At 35.9% G+C, this 10,729-nt stretch overlaps 1 protein-coding gene across 1 annotated transcript in view; it reads right to left on the bottom strand.

The window, feature by feature from the left end:
• Positions 1–1,843: 1,843 nt before the first annotated feature.
• Positions 1,844–10,729, bottom strand: part of fbxl17 (F-box and leucine-rich repeat protein 17) — a 225,870-nt gene continuing 216,984 nt past the window's right edge. The window contains exons 5-6 of the mRNA XM_028456884.1: positions 2,426–2,605; positions 1,844–2,389 (exon numbers count right to left, since the gene is read on the bottom strand). Coding sequence (XP_028312685.1) covers positions 2,468–2,605 — 138 coding nt within the window. The 3' untranslated portion in view covers positions 1,844–2,389; positions 2,426–2,467. The remainder of the gene's footprint in view (positions 2,390–2,425; positions 2,606–10,729) is intronic.

The following is a 10,729-nucleotide window of genomic DNA, read 5'->3' as shown; positions in this document are numbered from 1 at the left end:
CTCAAACTGTAAAAGCTGTGTGTAAACCTTTGTTTGTAGCCCAATGTGTGTGTGTGTGTGTGTGTGTGTGTGTGTGTGTGTGTGTGTGTGTGTGTGTGTGTGTGTGTGTGTGTGTGTGTGTGTGTGTGTGTGTGTGTGTCGGCCCAGTTGATCGCTGGTTCACACCATCAACAAAAAATATTAGCATTTTAACTCTACATTGTTAAATTTCTATTGAATAAAAGAACAAAAAAAGACAAAGTTCACTGGTTCTCACGCAGGACCAGACGTAAAGTTTCTCTTTATGTCCTAAAAATCACTACATAATTGCAGCAAGTTAATTTTTGTCTCCTTTTTAAAATAAGTTAAGGTTTCATTTACTCAGCCAATTTACAAAAAAATAAATTTACTTTAAAATGTACTTTGATCTCCTGCCAACTGTCAGTCTTCCTCAGAGGTGTTTGCTGATCACTTTGATGTGCCCACACCTTGGACCCTCTTTTTTGGGCGACAGGTGGCGTGGCCAGCCTGAGAATAGCCAGAACTGTCACGTTGGCCACGCCGAGAAAGAAAGAACTCACAAGAACACATCAACGCAATCAGCAGCAGACGCCTCTGAGGAAGACTGACAGTTGGCAGTCGAAACATGTCAGGAGATCAAAGTGTTTGAGTGTTTTCTTTTTTGCGTTTTGTCTTTTGTGTTTGTGCCAACTGTCAGTCTTCCTCAGAGGAGTCTGCTGATTGCTTTGATGTTTCCACACCTTCGACTCTCTATTTCAGTTGACAGGGGGGCGTGACCAGCCTGACAGAACTGTCAAGTTGGCCCCACCCAGAAATAAATGACTCATAAAGGACACATCAAAGCGAACTGCAGCAGATGCCTCTGAGGAAGACTGGCATTTGGCAGTCGAAACATATCAGGAGATCAAAGTCTTTTTTTGCATTTGTGTTTTTTTCTTTTGTGTTTGTGTCAACTGTCAGTCTTCTTCAGAGGTGTCTGCTGATCGCTTTGATGTTTCCACACCTTGGACTCTCTTCTTCGGTTGACAGGGGGCGTGGCCAGCCTGACAGAACTGTCAAGTTGGCCCCACCCAGAAATAAAGAACTCATAAAGGACATCAAAGCGATCTCCAGCAGATGCCTCTGAGGAAGAAGTAAATTTCAAAGTAAATTTCCTTGGAAAAAGTTTTCTGACTAAATGAAACCTTAACATATTCCATCACTAAAGGAAAGAAGAGAGAAAAGAAAAAAGAAATACTTGCATTGCTACACAGCTAATGATACATACTTCAAAACCAATGTTAGTGTATGAAAACTAAAGTACACACATATATATGTATTTATTCATAGAAATCAAAGGGTTTCAGATCAACTAAAGCTGATAAATATGTCTTTTGTGAACAATGATTTCATAAAGAAGAGTCAACGAGAAGGCAACTTTTACACCTTCCTTCTATTCAATTCTGACTAGTTTGTGAATGCAGAACTACGGTGGCCCGGAAGGGAAAACACCAATACATGCAAAGGAGGGGACACGCACAAAAAAAACACAAACACAAAAAAGAAAACGCAAAAAACTGAACACAAAAGACAAGACGCAAAAATAAAAACACAAAGACGAAAAACTACACGCAAAAGACGAGACGCAAACGCAAAAAAGGAAACACAAACACGAAAATTAAACGCAAACACACAATGCAAACGCAAAAAATAAAACAAACAAAAAAAAAGGAAACGCGAACACAAAAAATAAAACATAAACGCCAAAAAAACACACACAAACAAAAGAAACTGAGGTAGTACGGGGATACGTTCTTTTTTGCGTTTGTGCTTTGTCTTGTAAGTTTGTGTTTTCTTTTGTGTGTTCTCTTTTTTGCGTTGGTAATTTGTACTTCAGGGCCACCGTACAGAACAGATCTCGGTTGTAGAGATGATTTTTTTTTTCCTCCAGTCACAGAAAAAAAACATACTCGTCATCGATTGGTTGATTTGAAACAACTTCTGTCCTGATGTTTCCACAATAAAACTGAAGTAAAAAACACAAAGGCCACGCCTCCTTCACTGGGTTTCAAAGTAAAGGTAGATCATCTTCATAATATCGTCTCAGGTGTGTGTGTGTGTGTGTGTGTGTGTGTGTAGTGCAGTCCATTCAGTCCCATTGAATAATGAATGAAACCAGAGTCCATTAAACACTAAACGTCCGTTCTTCATCTCCTCCAACTTCTTCATCGAAAAAACTCTAATCTAAAAAATGTAAATCGTCTTATTTTGAAACATGATGAAGGTGAAACTAAAAATATTTTATTAGTGAAGACGTTGCTACGTAATGTTCATGCATGATTTTCTTTAACATAAAAAAGTGTTTAATAATGGAGCTGTGCACTTTGTGTTGGTCTAGAAAAACAGTGTGTGTGTGTGTGTGTGTGTGTGTGTGTGTGTGTGTGTGTGTGTGTGTGTGTGTGTGTGTGTGTGTGTGTCTGAGCTGTAGCTACGAGGCGTTGGACGTGTTGGGACTCCAGCCCATCTGATAAGCCCTCTCCAGGGTTCTCTTGCAGTCCTGCATCACCGTGCTGAACACGATGTGAGGATACTGGGCCACCAGTCTCTCCACCGTGTCCTCGTTCACCTGCAAACACAGACGCTCAGCATTAGCGTTACAAAAAGGGAAAAATAATTGAAACACACACCCCTGTGATCATGGAAAGGAGGAAGTGGGTCGGAAAATAAATGATAGAAAGAAATACACAAATATATTAGGTAATTCTAGTTGCTGCGCAGCAATGGTCGGGGCCAGGCAATTTTAGGCGAAAACAGAAATGTCGTCAACCTTCAACACCAAAAAACATCCTCTAGATAACTAAGATTAATTAGCACATGAAAATGTCACCTGTAGCTTCACTAATTGACTAATCTTAATCTAAGACAGCAGCTGTTAGCGTTTAAAGGCAGTCAAAAATTCAGTTATTAAAACAAAAATACACAAATTTCATGTAGACAGCATAGAGAAGTTGGTATTATTTTTTTAGCAATGATTTATTTGCTCCATAAGTGAAAAACTAATGTTTAAAAATGTCATTTAGCATGAGAGTGAAATTTTAAATGCTGTAAAAAATTACGTTTTGGAGATAAAATTCTGATATTTTCCAAACATCATCTACAATGACTCAGAAATGTTGCCATTGATTTTAAAATAACATTAAAAATGTATTTAGGAAGAATTTGCAAATATGTTTACATCACTGTTTACAGTCAAAATGACAACAAAACCAACAGAAAAACACACAATAGGACTACAAATATGACTCAGAAAACTTAAAATGACAGAAAAATGCACTAAAAAACAACAAAAATTACTCCAAAAACCCAAAACGACAACAAATGACTGAACATTGAATATGTATTTAGCAAGAATTTGCAAGTATATGCTTATATCACAGTTTACAGTCAAACATCACCGTTCACAGGCAAAAACAACCACAAAACCACACAATGACTCTGAATATACACAAAATGACAGAAAAACGCACTAAAGAACAAAGAAAATACACAAAAATTACTCCAAAAAACCCAAAACGACAACAAAAATAGAGAAAATTACTGAACATTGAAAATGTTTTTAGCTAGAATTTGCCAGTATATGTTTAAATCACCGTTTACAATCAAACATTATGAGACACTGTAGGCTAAATTTGTGATAAATCTAAAATGTGTGGATTGGTTTGTGTGGGACAGTCTGAAGATGTGACGTAACAAGTTTGGTGTCAATTAACCAAAAAGTGTGGGAGGAGTTTTACAGTTGTTTTTTTTTTTTTTTTTTTTTTTTTTTAATAAAAACAGCGTGATGAACTTCAAAATTTTAAAAAGGTTTAAATGTACAAAAGTTTCTTCAGTATTGGGGCTAAACTTTGGTGAAAGTTATAAATCTGTAGCACATATGGTTGATTTATTGTGAATTTTCCAAACGTTGAACTTTAGAGGATCACTTTAAGACAATTGGCCTGTGTTTGCAGCTGAATCAATCTGAGATGAAACTGAAGCTTTGTGCAAAGTTTGGCAACTTTATGAAATATAAATGCTCAGATTTAATGATGAAACGTTTGATTTAAAGTTCAAATGTGAACACGCTATGAAGAACAAATTTATTTACAGCATCAAAAGCACCAAAACAAAGTAATCATGTGCAGAGGATGTAAGAAAATAAAAAAAAAAAGGTTTCAAGGTTGTCACTTTAGCAGCAGAGTAGCGTAAGTAGCGTGCTGCTTTTTATGATTGCTCATTTGTTACATGTTTATCCTGTTTCATGACAGCAGACGCTTATAATGATAAGTTCCCAGTTTTTATAGTGGCTCATAAAACAGGAGCCAGGTGCTGATACGGAGACGAGCGTAGATGTGCTTCTTATAATCACGTCTCATTTTCTCTCCGTGAAAAGAAACCTCTATGATCTGTTTTTAGGAGGAGTGGCGGGAAAAAAAAAAGATGAATGAAATGAAAGTGAAGAGCAGCTTTGTAGGTAATGTTTGGAAAAACAATTCATCACTAATGGATTTCATGTCATTCAGAACGTTTGGATTTTACAAGCACCTCAAATAAACATTTAAGATAATTCATGAGAAGATATGTGATGTATAAGAAAGAACTGCTTATTTTCACAATAAAAGGAAGTAGCCGGAATAAAAAGCCTTAAGTGGAAGCTGGAATGTTTCTGTCCTAATGTAAGGCTTGAAAAAATTAAATTAATTCGCTACTGATTAACTGTTTGAAGGACTTTGTTGAAACATTTGCTATTAAAGACAAAACAAGTAGAATAAAATTTAAAAAAAGACTCCAAAAAAAAACATGAATGAGAGAAACGCTTAACGGTAGAACTTACAAACATGACTATGAAAACCCAAAACTACACAAAATTACTCTGAAAATACACAAAATGAAGAAAAAATGTAGAAAGCAACAAAGAAAATAAGAAAAAAGAAACTGAAAACACACAAAATGACAGAAAAATGAACGAAATAACAACAAAAATACACAATATACAAAAAAAAAATCAAAACTACACAAAATGACTCTGAAAATACACAAAATGAATGAAAAATGTAAAAAACAGCAAAAATGCACAAAAATTATGCCAAAAACCTAAAACTAAATATCTCCAAAAACACACACAAACTCTTTGTTGTTTCCTGTGTTAATGCTCAGATTGGTTCTTATTCTAACTGATAAATGTTGATCATCATGTGACCCTCGAATCAAATTTTTGTGGCCTTGTTCTGATCAAAGTCGAGAATGTTTGTTTCCTCAAAAAACTTCAAAGCAAAACAAACGCGACTAAACAAAGTGAAGATGTCACGTTGGGTCGATGAAAATCTTGGATAAAAACTTCATGTAACAATAAAACCAACTATGTAACATAATGTAGCAACTAAAAGCCACTGCAGCTCTTCATCAGCTCTTCATCAGCTCCTCTAACGCTGAGGTCCAGCCAACAATGAGACAGAATGAGAATGTGACAAAGAGCAGAGCCACAGTGACCCTAGAGACCTCCAGGGCTCCACCACAACCCACCACGGCCTGGCCGAGAACGTGACACTTTCCAGAGATAATAATACATAAACACTCTCACACATGTGACACCACAGACACACACGTCCACTGATGTCGTTACCAAAGCAGTGACAAAATGTTTCTGTTTCTATGAAGGAAAAGTCAAAGTTTCCTGGACGTTTGTCAGGTTATGACCAGCTGTGGTTGTCCGTTCTGTCACTATTTTTAAACTTTAATCTGCCTTAATGACTTACTGGTAGAGCTGCTGGGATGCTAACTCATCATGGCATTCAACAAGGGCATCACTTTGTTTGTGAAAAGTGGGCGAGGCAATTCCTATTAGAAAAAGTGACTTTTCAGAAGTGCTTAGTAAGATGACTATGAGTGGTTTTATTTTAGGTTCGATAAAATGCATCAAAATGACACTATAATGCACAAAAGGACCACAAACAACTCCAAATACACAACATGACAGAAAACCGCAAAAAAAGAACCACAAAAATGACTTCAAAAACTAAAAATGCACTAAAGAACAACAAAAATACACAAAAATGACTCCAAAAACCTAAAACTACAACAAAACAACATAAAATGACTCTGAAAATACACAAAAATGACAGAAAAGTGCACAAAAAGACAACAAAAATCACTCCTTCAATGCAAAATGTCAGAAAAATGCACTAAAGAGCAACAAAAATACACAAATATAACTCCAAACACCCAAAACAACAACAAAACTACACAAAATGACTCTCATAATACACAAAATGATAAAATAAATGCACTAAAAAACAACAGAAAGAAAAGAAATCAATTTGGACAGTTTTTGGATCGATACAATAATCGCACCGTGAAATATTGTGATAAATCGCTAAAAAATAGCTTCTTCCTCTTTTCTTTTTGTACCCTGACTTTTGTGCACCTCCACTCGCTGCGTTAATGCTACTCATCACCTTCTTTTTCTTATGCTCACATTTCTGCCAATCTACCAGAAGCCACGCCTCTACTTTTCTGCACGTGCATCACGGAACATAACAAGGTCACAATAATATAGGTCTATGGGTCATGTAAGAGCCAAAATCATATTTACCTGTTTGTTGTTGTGACGCACAGTTCCACATTCACTTTGATTGACAGATTGATTGATAGATTGATTGACAGATTGATTGATAGATTTCTCAGAAACTCTGGATATCAGCTTTAAAGTGATGAGTGATTCAAACACAGAGACAGGCTGAGGCTTAAGGAACCATTGACTCCATCATCACTGATGTTCTGATTGATAGAAGCAGCAGGAGGTTTTAAAACGCTAAATCCCAAAGTTTCCTCACACGCTGAAAAGATCAAAGTCAAAAAAGGGAAGCATTGATAGCTTGGTTGATCAAAAAGAAAGAAAAAAGATGTGCTAAATATTTCCTCTTCGTTCACACGAATAGAAGAAATCCTGCAGAGTTTGGGATTTTTCTCTTTTTCCTCTCAGAGCCAAACGTGTGACGCTCTAGTACGAACATTCACACATGCACACACACACACACACACACATATATATTCAATGAGAATGGATGTGTTACATGAATCAAAGGACAAATCTGATGCGTTTCTGATCAAAAGTCACGTTGTCGGCCTTCGTTATATCCAACTTAATTGATCAGGGATTACAAACATGATTCATCATGTTTTTCTCACTTCCTGTTTCTCATCAAACACTTCCTAAAAGTTTAAAAGTAAAGTAGATAAAATACCATTTTCATGCTCCACTGTCAGAACATATTTATTGATATAAAAGCTAATTAGCATTATTCAAATAATTTACGTTTACATTTTTTTATTTTCATTTTTTTTAAGTAAAAAATAACACAAAAGAAATTACGTGCACTAAACTAAAGAACATATACATACAGTATATGTGTATTAGAGCTGGTTCATCAGCGCATCTCAATTAAATTACATTCTGACATACTGATTATTGATGTGATTTTTGATTATTGATCTTCTATTTGACATCAGTCAGCTGCTGAATTATTTATTTATTTTGTCTTTTTTTTGTTTTGTTTTTTTGTCCTAATATATATATATATATATATATATATATATATATATATAAAAAAAAGAAAAAAAAAAAAAAAAAAAAAAAAAAAAAGGAAGGCTACCATTATTAAATGCTTCTAGATACATTTCTAGCATCGGCTTTATTATTTTATTTAAGAGTTTCTTATAAAAGTCAATTGGGAACCCATCAGGACCACCTTTCTTTCCAAGTCGCATATTGTCAATCACCCTTTTTATTTCTTCTTCACTAATATCGGCTTCCAACTGTTCATTAAAATCATCTGTAATAGTGGGAATAGATAATTTATCCAGAAATGCATTATGTAGACTAAAGTCTACACCTTCCTTAGAATCATACAGTTTTCCAAAATAATTTTTAAACTTTATATTTATTTCCTTTGGGTCCACTACAGTCATTCCATTTACATTTATTGTTGAGGTAATGTTTTTTTGAGCCTCCAGTTGTCTAATTTGCTCTCCTTGCTCATAAAAAGTTTGATTGAGCCTTATGATATTAGAGGTCGCCCGGTCTGCAGATTCTTTATTATACTCGGCTTTTAACAGTAACAATTCTTTTTCTGCCAATGGATTTTTATTTTTGAAAACCTGTTCCTCTGTTTTTATTTTCTCTTCCAATTGAATTCTTTTTTTTCGTGAATCCTTAGACTTTGATGATGTAAAAGAAATTATATGCCCCCTTAGAACGGCCTTAAAGGCCTCCCACCTGATACAGGCTGCGGTTTGTGTAGTGTTCATGTCAAAATATTCATCGATTTTATCTCCTACGTATTTAAGGAATTCCTTATCCTTAAGCCATTTTAGGTGCAGGCACCATCTAGGGGGGTCCGACCTAAGATCCTTATGGGAATCTACAATACTACAGGGAGAGTGGTCTGATACTGTTATACTGTCGTAGTAACAGTTAATTATATTAGGTAATAACTCTGCTGAAATTAGAAAGTAATCTATGCGAGAATATGAGTTAAAAGTTTTAGAATGGCAAGAATACATTATGTCAATGTGTTTACGATGACGCCAAATATCTAGCATATTAAAGTCCTTCATAAAGTCCTGGATGACATCCCTACTTTTATGATGAGTTAAGTCAGTCCCAGTTGATCTATCTAAAGTAGGGTTCAAAACACAGTTCCAATCCCCACCAATGATGGTTTTTATTGAGAGATGAAATGGTTAGAAAGAGATTTGTGAAAAATTGATCATCATCTATATTAGGCCCATAAACATTTACCAAATTGATTTTTTCATGTAAAATAAGTCCTTGAATTACTAAATATCTACCAAATTTATCCTTAATAACATTTGTGACCTGGAAAGGAACCGATTTATGAATTAAAATAATAACACCTCTTGCCTTTGAAGTAAATGAGGCTGCATACAGACTTCCCTGCCACCTTCTGCTTATCTTTATATTATCGTCTTCTAAAGTATGGGTCTCTTGTAAAAAAAACTATTTTAGACTCCATATCTTTCAACTTGTTCATGACCTGTTTGATTTTTTTTTACACCATTCAAGCCTCTGCAATTCCAGGAAGTACATTTAACTTGTGTCATTTAAACATAATGTAAACAACATTACACAAAGGAAGTGTCTGAGAGGTAAAACACACAGAACGATGGTTTTTTACACACGTAAAAAACAAACAAAACCTTTCATCCCTCATCCCAGAAAACTGGGCAACCCGTGAAAAGCGTAGCTTCCGACCACAAAAATTTCAGATCTCCGATCTGTTAAAGTAACTTTATAACGTGTAACCACCCCTCCCCTGCTGCTATTAATACAATGTATCCTTTAGAGAACTTGAACTCCCGAAAACTCTGACCCCATCTCGCGTATCTCCCCCAATATTTCTTCCTTAAACAGGTACATGGGATCAGTGGGTGACGAAGTCGCCCCAGGTGCTTCACTGGTTTCTGCGTGAGTGTCGGCCCTCTCTTTAGCGGCGCTAGCTTCCTTGCTAGCGTTAGCATTTGGCTCCGTAACTTGTGGTCCAAAGTCCGTTAATTTGGACTGTGTGGAAGACTTTGTCTTGTCTTTACTTGCCTTCGAGGTGCCAGGCATCTTTGTAAATCCGAGTTCACCGTTCGGAGCGTAATATAATCTAAAATTAAAGGATTTCTCAGGAGTTTTTCAGAGAGCAGGGATAAACGTGACCATTCAGCTCGTGGCCATAACCGGAACCCTCCTGTTTATTAATTTACTTATCACTTCAAATGAATAGAAACCACATGCAGTCTTCTCCTATTATTATGAGCTAAAAAACAAAGTCTAGATCAATAAAATGTTGGAGAAATTAATGTTTGGAAAAGTCCTGTATAGAATCTAACGTACAACACAGTTTCATTTGTATCATATTATGTTTATTATGTATATACGACGGCTAGCATTGCTACAGCTGAGTGACGCTAAGTCAGTGTTAGCACAAATAAAATGACAAACCTCTGATTGCATTCATGACGTATGAAGTTATTCCTCTAAAAAGAGAGAATTAAACATTAACTTGTTTGTTAATCAGGGCTTAAATAAATATGATGAGAACACATTTGAAGAATAAAGCTGTCAAAGTGATAGGAGGCCATAACATTCATTAATGCTAATTTAGCGTTAGGCTTCAGTTGCTGAGCAAACACACACACACACACACGGACACACACACACACACACACGCACACACGAGTCCCAATCAAAACGCTGCATCATTAACTAAATGCCATTGGTGGCCATGTTAAATGTTTGAATTGCAAATTCCCTAAACTGCAACTGCAGAAAAGAGTAATTGCTGCAGTGACCTGCGCTGTAAACAAAAACAAACACACACTCTGATTATAGTGTTTCTCACCCTCGTGTTGAACTCAAACATTTTACCGTGGCTGTAGATGCAAATCAAAGCCGGAAGAAAGAAAAAAACAACAACACAGCGCCATCAATCACCCCCGACTTAGTGGAGCTTTATACACTTAGAAAAAAAAAAAATAACCCCCCCCCCCTCGCCTTGTTTGAGATGTATTTTAATTAAATAGCATCTTGAATGACATACTGTATGCTGAGGCTTATTTTTAAGATGGCTTAATGCAGGTGGACGGAAAATCTTGTTGACAGGAAATCGGTGAGCGAAGGCATTCATACATCATAAGTGTTTTT

The sequence above is a fragment of the Gouania willdenowi genome, chromosome 9, assembly GCF_900634775.1.
Source record: "Gouania willdenowi chromosome 9, fGouWil2.1, whole genome shotgun sequence".
Lineage (NCBI taxonomy): Eukaryota > Metazoa > Chordata > Actinopteri > Blenniiformes > Gobiesocidae > Gouania > Gouania willdenowi.
The sequence above is the reverse complement of the archived record's forward strand: the minus strand, read 5'-3'. Positions and strand labels throughout refer to the sequence as shown.